The sequence below is a fragment of the Trichoderma harzianum genome (genome assembly GCF_003025095.1).
Source record: "Trichoderma harzianum CBS 226.95 unplaced genomic scaffold M431scaffold_18, whole genome shotgun sequence".
Classification (NCBI taxonomy): domain Eukaryota; kingdom Fungi; phylum Ascomycota; class Sordariomycetes; order Hypocreales; family Hypocreaceae; genus Trichoderma; species Trichoderma harzianum.
The window spans coordinates 346,653-359,466 of record NW_020209266.1 but is presented as its reverse complement, the minus strand read 5'-3'; the positions used below and the strand labels follow the sequence as shown (position 1 = coordinate 359,466).

The window sequence follows — 12,814 nt, the reverse complement described above, 5'->3', positions numbered from 1 at the left end:
GTGGCCTTGAAGAACATGCGTGGCTTAGTATATGTAAGCAAAACCACTGATATTACTAGTTACCTTTGTCTTTCAGCCGCGCGCTATGGCAGCGTCATCATAGGCAACTAGTGGAGAAACTGCCGAGAACGTACCTTGTATAAGCTGTGTTTTTGGCTCTTGGAAAGAAGGGGAATTAAATCGCGCACAAAAGCTGCGATCCTGCCATATCTCTGTTCTCCAGGTCAGTGAAGGATTCACATATCCCACATATTCCTGCAGTTGATATAATTTGAGGGGTCAAGTAATACACCCAACACGCATACAAGCTGCACCGGCGATGGCCTATTTTGGCTGTCCAACTTCGCGTGCCATTACATCCATCTGCAGCATAAGCGCCAGGGCCCCGCCAAATCATCACCGAAGCTTTATTCCATTGGTCTACTATTAATACATTTAATATAATTCAGCGGCAAATGTAACACAAACAAATCCCAAACCAATTTCATTGCATAGGTAGTTTGTTACGCGAAGATACTTAGCCAGTCGATGCCTCCGCCAATAGGTATATACCTATATATATGTAATTTTAGTTTCCAAGGCGCAACACAAACAAAGATCCTCCAGCCTGTACAGCCGTGCTTTTAGCCGCATTTTCCTTTGTACTAATCGAGACAATACTCAACGATCCAGTGGAGATAAGTGCATTTGTATCTCCATCATGGCCTTCTCTGTGGAAGCGGACCCGGCGTCCGTAAGTGATCCTCTTGTCAGTACTAGCTATATAGTATCCAAATCGTCCTCGTTACTAAATCAGAAAAAAAATTATTAAGGATCTGGGATCGAAATTGATGGCCCTCGAGAAACGATTAGAAGAAATGGAGATGAAATACCAGTCCCTTCTCAATACAACTAAGCAAAATGCAAAAGAGTCTGAAGCAAAAGATCGTGACTCGACGGAGGTATGAACACACACACACCCACCTCCGAATACCCCCACAATAGTGCTAATAAGACTTCAAAATAACTGTAGGAACAAATTGACACTGTTAATTCCGAGACGAAAACTAAGATTCACAGTGTAAGTTGGTGATCAAACTCATCTACCACAATGCTCTAATATGTCCCCTAGGAAGAGGCCAGTCCAAACACTAGAGTCAAAATTATCAAAGCAACGAAAGACCCGGAGACAGGCGAACGTGTTGAACACCCAGATGATTTTCAAAACACAAAGCTAGATGATAGGAACAACTTCGCCTTCATCCTGAAGAAAACAGTGCATAACAAGTTCTCTAGTCACGAAGACACCTCTGAGATTGATATAGTCAACCTGAAATTATGGGAGCTCTTGAAGGAACATCTTGGTAGTCATCCCTTTCACTACTTCCGCGGATCGCCTGTCACACTCTTTTCTCCTTATGAAGCTATCGTTTATGAGTGGGATATACTGGTAAACGCCGCAGCACAGCCTCCAAAGGATGACGAAGATAAGCAAGCGCGAGGAGATTTGAGAATTCTCTTGGATGTTATCTCTGGTGGTTCTTGCGGTGATGCTAAACTGGATAAATATTTCAAAGTACGAGATTTGTCTTTGAAGGAATCGACTGTTCAGTTTGACGACCTATGGACGATATTCCCTCCTGGAATGTTGGTTTATGGCAAACCTTTCCAGGAACAAGATCAAGTGTTTGTTGTTCGAGACATTAAAACTAACTGGCCAGAGCGCGATGACCGTCCACAACAATACTTGCCTTGGAGGCTAGATTGTTGGACGTACGATTGGACTGGCCTCAAATTTCAGAGAACTGCCTTCACACTCTTATTTGAACCATTTGAGGGTCACAAGCCCATCAAAGCTCTACCATACTATCCCTTCAAACTCAAGGTTGATGAAGATAAGTCAATCGAGAATGTGTTAATTGAGCGTGGCAAGAGATTTCGATCTCTATGCACCGCAAAAGAAGGATCGCAGCTTTTCGAGTATAGCGGCCAAACTATCTTTGGAAAGAAAGGATTCTCCGGATTGGGCGATGATGTGAGTTGCCTTCGTGATTATATTATAAGTGCTGTATTTAACTTAATTACTAGGATGACGGTGATACCCGATCGAGAACTATGAGGTTGGAGTTTGACCACCTTGTGAAAAGTCGTCGCGGCCCCATGGAGTCGGCTGGCGTGAAATCTTCCTTTGTAAGTCATGGCATCCCAAGAGCAATGGTGATTCTAACGGTTATTGTAGGTGAACAGCAGAGTTATGGTCGATCATCTATCGTACTTCCAATATGGTCCTCCAATTGGTCGTAATGGAGACCTAGAGCCAAGTTCTGGCAGCGCGGACTGTGTGTGCGCTGATTGCCAACAGAATGAGGGCTTAGCCATCAAGTACAGGACTCGGTTCGACAAAACGGAAGTTCAGGGGAACGAAATTTGGGAAGATGAACAATACATGATCTGCCCTCCTCGTGTTCTTGGCTATGTCCTTGAGGAGAAACTATGGGCACAGCTTCAAACGACCCTTGTCAAGGATATTCCATTCGATAGTAAACAGGATGCTTGGCACAACCGACTACATCTCGACGACGATGGAGAGAAAAAAGAATTGCTCTTCAATCTTGTACGCAGCCATATTTCAGAAACAAATCAAGCGAAGAGAACTAGAGACGCTCTCGAAGTTGACGACATTATTCCAGGAAAGGGGAAGGGCCTGGTTATCCTTTTATACGGTATGAATCACTACAATAATTGGAATTTTATGCTGACTAGACAATGTGCGAAGGCCCGCCCGGAGTTGGGAAAACGTCAACAGCAGAAACTATCGCTCTTTCCACTCGCAAACCTCTCTTTTCTATTAGTGTGGCCGACGTCGGGACTAAAGCGTGGCGTGTAGAGTCTAATCTATCCAGAATATTCTCCTTAGCGACCACATGGCAAGCAATCCTGTTAATGTGAGTGATGACAACCCAGCTATCCTTCATCTTCACTTCCCTCTTAACACTAACAATAATGGCTATCTAGTGACGAAGCCGATGTCTTCTTGGAAAGTCGAGGAAGAGGTGGCATATCCACGGACAGAAATGCCCTTGTTTCGGGTAAATGAGGCTCCCTAGAATGAGCGTATCCTCCGGCTGATATTATCTAGTGTTTCTTCGAGTCCTTGAGTATTACCAAGGAATCATGTTCCTGACAACAAACCAAATCGCCCAGTTTGATGTTGCCATTCCATCTCGGATCCACGTTTCTATCCAATACAACAGCCTCAAGCCGAAACAGATGAAGAATATCTTTAGTGGTTTTCTTGACCCCCTTGATGACAAAGGCCTGGTTGATAACTATAAAGAGATCAAGGAATGGCTCAACGACGACGTGTATGATATCGGATTTGATGGTCGACAGATTCGTAATATTGTCACTGCTTCGTTAGGATTAGCGCGCGCGGAGCAGAAATATAACGGCGGCAATGGCAAGCTCAAGAAGAGTCATTTGAAGGCTATTGCTAACAATTCCCGCTCATTCAAAACGGATTTTACAGTACAATATGACCGGTATATCAACAGCCAGGAAAGGTTAATCCGCTAGTTGAAAGTGGAGCATTTGATTCAGATGCCAAGGTTCAAAAGGAAACATGTGCAGTTAATTCAAAGCCAAAGCATTCTTTCACGAAGAAACGGAAACGGGAATGGGCGGTTTGAGTCAGGCTTCGATTGGTGTGTAAGTTGAGCGCAGGAATCCGCTTCATAGACTAGCCAACTTCGGCGGATTACTACTGGTAGATACCCAGTAGCTACATGTAGTGAGTGACCATCAGCAAACACTAGCTGTTACATTCTTTTGCATTTTTGCTGTATTTGTGCCCCTTGGGAATTTGAGGCCGATGACTCCTATGATCAAGCACATACAACCATAGGTAGTGGAGAATTTGGAGTCTCGTCAAGCACTTCTCTTGAGTGCAATGGATGTCTTCCATTCTTGACATCCTATAGCTCCAAACCTGTAGTTAAAAAGAATTGTACGTTCCTCTACAAATAGAGGATATTTCTTTCCTGTTTATATATTCCTATTTAAACCACACAGCTATTCATCCGCACTCGGATGCTTCCTTTCAGGTATTATGCTTCCAGGCCTCTGACATTACCTGATATATACATTTAATTTAATATTTTTGTCAATGCCTAACAAGGAAAACAGACAGATAGTATAGCAGTTTCTAGCACAATTGTCTACTAGATAATACTAATACAACCCCCACTCAACGTACTGACTACCCGCATCACCAGCACACTCCATATATCCTTTCGCGCCGACTTGACCGCCACCGCCATACAGTGCGATTGACTGAGTAATGATGTTAACGATATCCTGACTGCCAGTTTGGTAAGTGACATCGCCAGTCACGCCGCTGTTGTCGACGCCAAAGTGGCAGGAGCCGAACGAAGCAATGTCACGCTGCGAGCCGATGCCAGTGTTCCACGAGCCGCTGGTGCCCTGGATGTTCTTGATGATGGTCTGGCAGTCGGACACCGTCGGCGAGGCAGAGCTGGTCTGGTCCACGTAGGTGTAGCTGCTGCACTTGGTCACGCCCTGCAGCGGATTGCATGGGTATCCTGGGGCGGTGGCGTTGGACTGCGAGGGATTCGTCCACGAGGCCCAGGCAACTTGGGGGCTACACACCGGGAGAGTGATGTAGCCGGGCGTTGTGATGTCCTGGTTTGCGAGGTCTTGGAGAGTCTGCGAGTCCGCCGGGTTGGCGGCAGGCGCCCCGTTGGTATTGCCGTTGGCGACGTATGTTCTCACGGATCCCGCAATGAGGTCAGACAGAGTGATACCTCCCCATTTCGAGCCGAGGCTGTCCAGTCCCTTTGGAGCAGTGAAGAGGGAATCAGTACACGGTGGTGGTGGTGGATCAACGGTGTCAACAGTAAGCGCAATATCCTCGCCAGTACAGCCATGATAATCGCCGGCGGCAGAGACCAGATAGTACAGATTGCCATTGTAGCATGAATAGGTGGCCTCTGCGGTGTCGTTGCTCATGTACTGGCCCAGAGGGTTCACCGTGCCGCAGGGATAGCCCGAGTCGACAACGAAGGCAGCAGCACCAGAGACGGTCCAAATGGCCGGGATGGCGAACCCGAACAAGGCTCTTTCCACGTATTTTTCCAGGCTCTGGTATGTGCTGTTGTCGAAAGGGTCGTTTTGCAACGGGGAAGAGCCATCACACTCAATGAGATTACCATTACCAATTAGGGTCCCGAGGAGAGCGATGGATGCTTCTGATCCATTGAATAAGGCAGCGAGCTGATTTTCGACGATGGTAGTCCAGCCAACAATCGCTCCTCCCATAGTTTCGCTGAAGGAGGACTGAGACCGTGCTGACCAATGCGTTCTGCAAATAAATTTGATCAGCCAATTGCTCTCGTCGATATCAATCCAGAACAAAGCGTAGGCTGCCGTGAAGGACATCCTGATTCGATGATGTTTCAATGAAAAGGGATGATGGCACTTACTCTCCACCGTCATCGAGTGTAATGGTAATGATGGCGGCTCCGAACGCGAGGGTCGCATAGGTAATATCTTTGACCGTGTCGGCGGCGGCTTCTCCTAGAGCTTCAAGAGCTGGCAGAGCTCCAAAGACTATGAGGCAATTAGCAGTTGCGGATGTGATGACTGAGGAAGCAATGGCTGTTTGACTCACCTCCGTCGAAGAATGGCGCGGCGATTGCAGTAAGGCCGAGACCTACAAGGTTGGTCAAGATCAGCTCCCACTCGGGGTCCTCTTCCGGAGGCACCGGTGCGAAGGTGTTCTCAAAGTCCGTGAGTGCGTTGTCGATGTAGTTTGAAGAAGCATAACCGATAGCGGCGTAGAACTGGCTGTATATCTAAATTATGGGTTCATGTCAGCTACTCTCATCATGCCGGCAACAGCACTTCAACGATATCTCTCTTCCCCTCTCTCCCTCTCTACTACACTATACCATCTTTTTCTCACACGAGGAGGGACGCTTACCTCGTTGATGATCACAAAAGAATTATACACCAGATAGCCCGCGACGCCGGAACCACCATTGTCGCCGGTGCCTTGAATATAATCACAAGTTTGAGTCTGGTCACAATTGCTCGGAGAGATTCTTCCACAGTCTATCTCTTCGGAGCCGTGAAATGTGTTCATGACGGACAAGCTGAAGGTAGTCCTGTTGCTATCATACTGGTTCCAAACTGCGATGGCGTCACTCCAAGCGTCGTTGCAGTCCAACTGCGACCAGCGCTGGGAGCAACCCATAAACAGCGCTCCTTGCACAGCGGGGTCACTACAGGTCAGTTTAGTCCAGTTGCCGTGACGGGTGCCTTCTTCAGAGGGGTCTGTCCCCAAGAGGATGTCGCTGATCAGGATACCCCAGTTCGAGACGGTGTAGGGAGGATCATTGTACTCTTGCAGATCGGTAGCCCAGTCAGTCGTGCCACCCATCGCCAGGCCCTTGTAGAGCGATGCTCGCGAGGCCTTGATGCCGTTGCTCATCCAGCCGACCCATTGAATGTCGTCGTAGACAAGAATATTGGTGTTGCTAGTTGGGTCAATGAAGTTCTGGTTGACCCGGCTAGAGTTGGCGAGGATTTCCTGGATCTCGGCATTGGAGATGTAGCCCGCGGTTTGAGTACAAATACCAGGTTCAGCTTGCGAGTCATCAGCTGAGCCCAGGAATGTGCAATCTGGCCCATAACAGCCCGCTTCAGCCATGGCGAATGATCGTCCGTAGCTGGTCGTGCCGACTACAACCTTGTTAGAGGGGACACCGGCTTTGGTGATCTATCGACGCAAGAGTTTGCATTAGCGATAGAGAATAAAAGGGTCTCCAATAGTAAAGCGGCCGTTCCAACATAAACTCACCATGACCAACGCGCCGATTGTTTCGGTAAGGTTCACGTCCGTACGTAAACAGTTGCCAGTTGGGCAACCAAGCTGTGACCACGCATTCTGAGAATCCCACTATACAGGAAGAAGAGAACTCGACGTCAGTTTCCCATGTCGCAAAATTGCACCCGAGGTCAAGAGGGGCATCATACCTGTCCATGCAGATCGTACGTCATGTATATGATGTAGTCAAGGAGCGGAGCCATCTTCTCGATGGGAAAGCCCTGTAGATACCAGTATGACGCCGGAGCGGCAATTGTGATTTCTTTGCTGGGAAGAAGATTCCTCAGGATGGCGAGAAAAGCGAGGTAGTTCGTACCATCGCTAGTACTAGCCGGAGGGATGCCAGGGATATCTGGCGCCTATAATGAAATAAGGACGAAAAGATAATTAGCAATTTATCACACAAACAAACGCAGAGCAAGCAAAGGGGGTAAATATTCATACCCCTGGATACTCCCAGTCAATGTTGACACCGTCGAGATCATTATCGTTGATGAAGTTGGCAATATTAGTTGCCATGGTTAAACGATTGGGGGCGGTGACGCCCTCACGAAAGATGTTGTAAGTGCTGGGGTTGGTGGAAAAGTCCCAACCGCCGATAGACAAGATACGCTTTGCGCCCACGATCCGCCGAAACTCGTTGAATTCATAGAGAGTTGTGTCGTTGGGAATCTGGACCACATAGGACGGGGTAAGCACACCGAAAGCAAAATAGATGTGTGTGTAAGCATCAACATTGATCTGAGAGACGTCCTGGAAGAGGCAAGACCGCTGCAAATTGTATCCCTCGTAGAAGCCAATGCTCCTAAACGTCGCAGGAGGACTGCTCAGAACGATATTGGTGCCGCAATTGGAAATACAGCCATTGGTGCCTTTAGCCGCGGTTCCAGGGGCGCCCGTGCCTGTGTTGGTGCAGAAATCAGCCGTCGTACCGCACTGAGACTATCGTTAGCAACATGATGGACTGAATTGAGGGGTTGTGGCAAGGAACCGCTGTACTTACTTGGCCCCATACATCGCAGCAAGCATTCAGGGGACATGGGTTGAGCGTGGAGATGTTCGTTCCACTGGGGGGAGTCGGCGTGCCAGGGACCTGTGGCCCACAGAGAGCATTGGAGACAGGCGCCGGCATTGGCGGGTTGCCCTTACTTAGACAGATGATGTTGTTTGGAAAGAGGGGGCGGTTGCAGCCACCCCAAGCCCAGGTGTTGTTGTTGAAGTTGCCAAGTTCAGTCACCGTGAGGCTGTATGTCGCAGCAATGGTGGAACAGTCGTCATTCGGCTGGATGGTGTAAGTCGCGCAAGTGCCATCGGCTTGGGGCGGGGGAGCATAATTGGGCAATGTGCCAGCCGAACAGCAGACGTGTTCGCCCGGCTGGAGCGAGGAACACTCGTTTGAGGCGGGATTGTATTGGGTGAACTGAGCCGAGGTGATGCCACATCGCTGCGCTAAGGAGCCACAGCCATCACCATACACGACTTGGATGGTGGTACAGTTGGCACGCGGTGTGAGTGCTCTGTGCCCAACAGAGGCGGCATTGCCATGGGTCAAGGAAGAATTGTTGCTGGTGATGTTGGTGGAGGGAATGAATAGGGGCGTCACGAGGGGGATGGTGCCCGTGGCGTTCTGGACGACGGGGAATGTCAAGCATTCCGCCTTCGACCATGACTTGAGGGCGTCCTGTACCGCAGCAAAAGTTCCATTGCCAGTGGCTATCAAGCCGAAAATGTGATGCGAAGTCTGGCCAGGCTGGCAAAATTGCATCGCTACCTGAGCAGAATGGCTAGCGCTGGATGTGGCGATGGAGTTCTCCAAGTACGCCAGAGCGATGTTCCCGATGCCCCGGTTCTGCAGACCTTGGCCAATATAGAGGCCAACCGAGGTTGAGCCAAAGCTGGCGAAGAGAATGGTCGGATGGTCCGTGGCACCGAATCCGTTGGACAGATAATGGCGGATCTGGGTGGTGATTGTGGCAAGAGAAGTTGAGACGATAGAGCCAGGAGCTGAAGGCCAGGATCCAATCTCATATGTGCCATTCACGAGGACTGGGGCTTTTGCTGACTGCGAGCTGAGACTCGAAGTGTTGGCCGGCAAGTTTGCCCAGTCCGGGCCGAAAGAAGTGCAGGCGTAGATGCGGTGAACTTCATTAGCATCATCGACTGGGTCGAGGAAGGAGAAAGAGTAGAAGATGGACTCTTGGCATAAGGCAAACTGATTGAAGTTGCGGTATAGAGACCAGTTGGCAGGGTTGGGCCCCGTCACGGCACATCTTGCTGGACAAGCACTGGATCTGCCTTGATAACCCGGGCTCGCAGGTAGCCTAAGGGGCGTCGTTATCGCGGAAGATGTGCCAACGAAGAAGGACAATGAGGCAAGTGTCATGTATAGGAAGGCAAGGAAAGTGTCGCGTGGCCGAGGCCACGCGGAAGAGTTGGACAGCGGCATTGAATTATGCACGTATCGTGACTAGGAAAAAGAAGAGCAGATGCCAAGATGGCAAAGCAGATGATGGGCTTGACTAGCCCCGTGGGAGATGGGTAATTGTTGCCGTAGATTTTATACTGTTTGATGCTTGATCATGTTGTAACCCAATGTGCAACCTATGAGCTTCTAGTTGGAATAAAATGTAGAATATGTCTCCTTGACTGGCTATTAGCAGATAATTTATAAGGCCAAATCTGACAATTCACCTGTGCATAAAGAAGAAGAGTCGTAGTTTTACTATACCTCGAGGACAGCAACTGCAGAAGTAAGAATTGTATATATGCTCGCAAAGAGAAATGAAACAGAGTGAAAGTGTCGAGTACCGTATGAGTACAGAGGAATCTATTCCTTTTGTAAAGGATTTTCCAAATGCTTGTATGAATCACAAGACTCAAATATAACGAGTGGTGTAAACTTATTAAGGCTGTATCATAGCTGGTCTTTTACAGACTTTGAAGAGCTATATATTGATTTCAGAAACTCCCCTGGAAGCATATTGCACACCCATTGGAAGCAATCTTGGATGAAGGATAAATCGTATGATCGGAGAAGTTGCTTATAGCAGGTGTTCTCCGAGAAGACCGCTGTATGAAAGTCATGCCTATCCGCATGCAGACCATTGTATATAGCTGCCCATAGGTGGAATAGAACACAGAAAGGGTCATCTCTGCCGTGATAGCCGTATAGTAGAGGAAAATGAAAGAAAACTCTTCTCAAGATTAACAAATTTAGAAATTGTCCACGACCAACAGCTTCACAACCAACAGCTTCACGGCCAACAGACATAACAAAGACCACAGGAGACCCACGCAAGAGGTTCGGCGTTTAGTGCTGTGGGCAATAGTTAACGATGGATCCACCATGCCCAGGGATCAATCGCCAAGGAGCGGGAAGCAAGACTGGGGCCCGATCGGAATGCGGCACGGCGATTATGAAAAAGAGAAAAGAAAAAAGACAGGGGCAACGTCGAGGGGCCAGAAGCAGATAAAACTTTCACTAGGAGTTTTAATTCAAGAGAGGTGAAAGATACCGCCCAAATTGACCACTCTATAGACCGCTTCACATACCGTTCAAGTTAGAAACAGATATACTATCACTAGATTGTATAAGAGAAAAGGTTGCCAGTAAAGGAACAGGATTGGCGCATTCAGCTGCAATGAGGAGATTGAACCCGGTAATAACCAATAGGGCCGACGACTCCATGGCAATTCAGTAAAGCCTAATAGACAATCGAAGAGGATCCATGGAGAAACTTCATTTTGATTCCGGTGTTGGTGCGTTTGGCAACGCAAAGCCGAGGCATCGTGGGCCTGAATGACTCGCTCCCAGAGGGGTACAACGTTGCACTCACTAGACGCATCCCGCGGCACATCGGCGGATTGGCTACTGGCGGAATATACATGGTATAAACGCTAGGATAAGGCTGAAACGGCAGAGTGGTCAAATTGTTTGGCCTCATGGCCTTGTTTAACATGATCAGATCAGACCATTGGGATGGCCGCAGAGTCTTGGTTGCTACAAACGACGTCCATATCGGCAAGGATGTGCTGACAAGGGTACCCTGGAGTTTGAATCTTGGCTTCAGAACACGGCTTTTTCAGCGGTTTCCTCTTTGGTGACGGGGAATTATCCATGATACTTCCTGCGGAGATTAGCCTGCTTGGTCGAGGACTTTTTGTCGGTGGAGTGGCCAGGGGATAATAGTCAGTCACTCCTATCATTGGAGGGCGCTGATGAAGAAATTTCAGCTTGCAATTGATACCATGTTGAGAATTGGTCATCTATGTATGCTTTTTTGACAATGATGGCTCTCTTAAACTATCACAACGATCCGCATGGAATGAGCCCGCATAGGCCTATCCAGTTGTTCAGACTAGATCCAAGGATTTACGGTAAATCATGTGGGGGATCTACATACTATAGTCAATGCTAGAAAATCTTTTCCCTAACCGGCTTTTTCTCTACAAACTAACAACCTTAACAAGTCTTGGCAGGATCTGTTGATGATTGACGTTCGTACAATGAGGGCGCAATACGAGTAAATAATACCAAAGATTGAACACGCTCATCTTGTATATCACATGTATGTTGCCACAATTTCAATACAAGGAGAGGAAGAAGAGGAAGATGAGGAGGAGGAGGGTTAAAATATATCATCATCAAAGGCCAGCTAATTGCTACTTATAAAAGAAAGAAAAAGACCCGTGCCCGTCTTTCAATCAACCATGTAGAGCGCATGCATCTACCTCATGCAAGATGGATCAGGGCACCCAATGCAGCCAGCAGCGTGAGAAATGTCGACGCCGCTGCCACGCGAGGATCGGCTGCTGAAGGTTGACCGGGAGGCGGGCGCGGATCCAGGCAGGTGAGATTAGAACTGTAAGAGGAGCAGATAGCGCCTGTGTCTCTAGCCCAGGCGGATAGACTGGATGCAGCTGCAGAGTCGATTGTCGCCGCACATGGGTTGGTGGTTGGGCTGGGACCAAAATCATCACATTCCCCGGGAGAGGTTATGTTGAATGCTTGAGCCTGTGCGGCGCCACAAACGTCAGACGATGTAGCCGCCTCAAGATCGATTGCCTTTCCAGACTTGCTGACGGTGAAGACGGTTGTGAAGTTTTCGCTATGCGTTGGCTGTGGCGTTAGCCCGTTGCAACCGTTGTACTGCACGTACCAGGCGAGAGTCCAGACGCCGTCTGGGTAAGAAATGGTGTTGACAGCATCGCTGATCAGATACGGGTTCTTGGGCGTGGATCTCGCCGTAGTCACATCGCCGGCCACATCAAAACCACCCAGGCCGATAGATCCAGGCGACCCCGTGTTGTTGCCCTCCCACATGCGCCACTGGATTGAAACGCCCAGCGGGACAGCCAGAGATGAGTTCTGAACTGCAAAGACCACAGGCATCAGCCAGCTCGGAGCGTAAGTCTCATTGCGAGGGAATAGCAAGTCCACTTCAAGAGTGGCAGGAAGGGTGGGAAAAGTGCTCTTGGCACCCATTGCAGTCATCAAGCTGGCCAACAGCGCGACGAAGGCGAAGCGAACGTGGCTAGAAGCGCCCATGATGGAAGATGAGAACGCTTGAGGTTGAAGGGTATAGAATGAACGAAATGGCGGGTAGCCCGCACTGATTAGCTGATTGCCCAAGGATAAGAAAAGAGAGAAAAGAAGAGAATGCTGAGTTTGAGGGGGAAGACCATGGGGAAGAGAATAAGGAAGAAGAAAGCAACACCCATGGCGGTGCGGGTGGTGATGTCGAGATGGCCGTGTCGTTCGAGTCAACGGCGGCAGTTAGTTTCAACTACAGAATACAAAGTAGTACACGTACAAAAGATCCTTCTCTGGGGGTCTTCGGCTGCACCAATACTCTGTGTGAAAGGCACGGTTTCCCGGGAAAGACGGCACGGCACGCAGGAACCGTTTTATGTTGTTGGTTCACCCCT

At 48.8% G+C, this 12,814-nt stretch overlaps 3 protein-coding genes across 3 annotated transcripts; 1 reads left to right on the top strand and 2 right to left on the bottom strand.

Annotated features, from left to right (window-relative positions):
• Window positions 1–581: 581 nt before the first annotated feature.
• Window positions 582–3,859, top strand: M431DRAFT_153705 (hypothetical protein). Its single transcript, XM_024912891.1, has 9 exons — window positions 582–748; window positions 813–941; window positions 1,013–1,060; window positions 1,112–2,014; window positions 2,068–2,169; window positions 2,219–2,702; window positions 2,756–2,924; window positions 2,995–3,068; window positions 3,119–3,859. Exons 1-9 carry the CDS (start codon window positions 701–703, stop codon window positions 3,553–3,555), a joined length of 2,394 nt encoding a protein of 797 aa, XP_024769165.1. The 5' UTR covers window positions 582–700; the 3' UTR covers window positions 3,556–3,859.
• Window positions 3,860–4,035: 176 nt separating this feature from the next.
• Window positions 4,036–9,269, bottom strand: M431DRAFT_524670 (glycoside hydrolase family 18 protein; the record flags this gene model as incomplete). Its single annotated transcript, XM_024920586.1, has 8 exons — window positions 4,036–5,359; window positions 5,481–5,607; window positions 5,669–5,852; window positions 6,026–6,778; window positions 6,860–6,958; window positions 7,036–7,245; window positions 7,331–7,822; window positions 7,890–9,269. 8 exons carry the CDS (start codon window positions 9,267–9,269, stop codon window positions 4,210–4,212), a joined length of 4,395 nt encoding a protein of 1,464 aa, XP_024769164.1. The 3' UTR covers window positions 4,036–4,209.
• A 2,349-nt stretch (window positions 9,270–11,618) lies between these two features.
• Window positions 11,619–12,434, bottom strand: M431DRAFT_486793 (hypothetical protein; the record flags this gene model as incomplete). The annotated part of the gene is made up of 1 exon (XM_024916423.1): window positions 11,619–12,434. One exon carries the CDS (start codon window positions 12,432–12,434, stop codon window positions 11,619–11,621), a length of 816 nt encoding a protein of 271 aa, XP_024769163.1.
• Window positions 12,435–12,814: the final 380 nt, after the last annotated feature.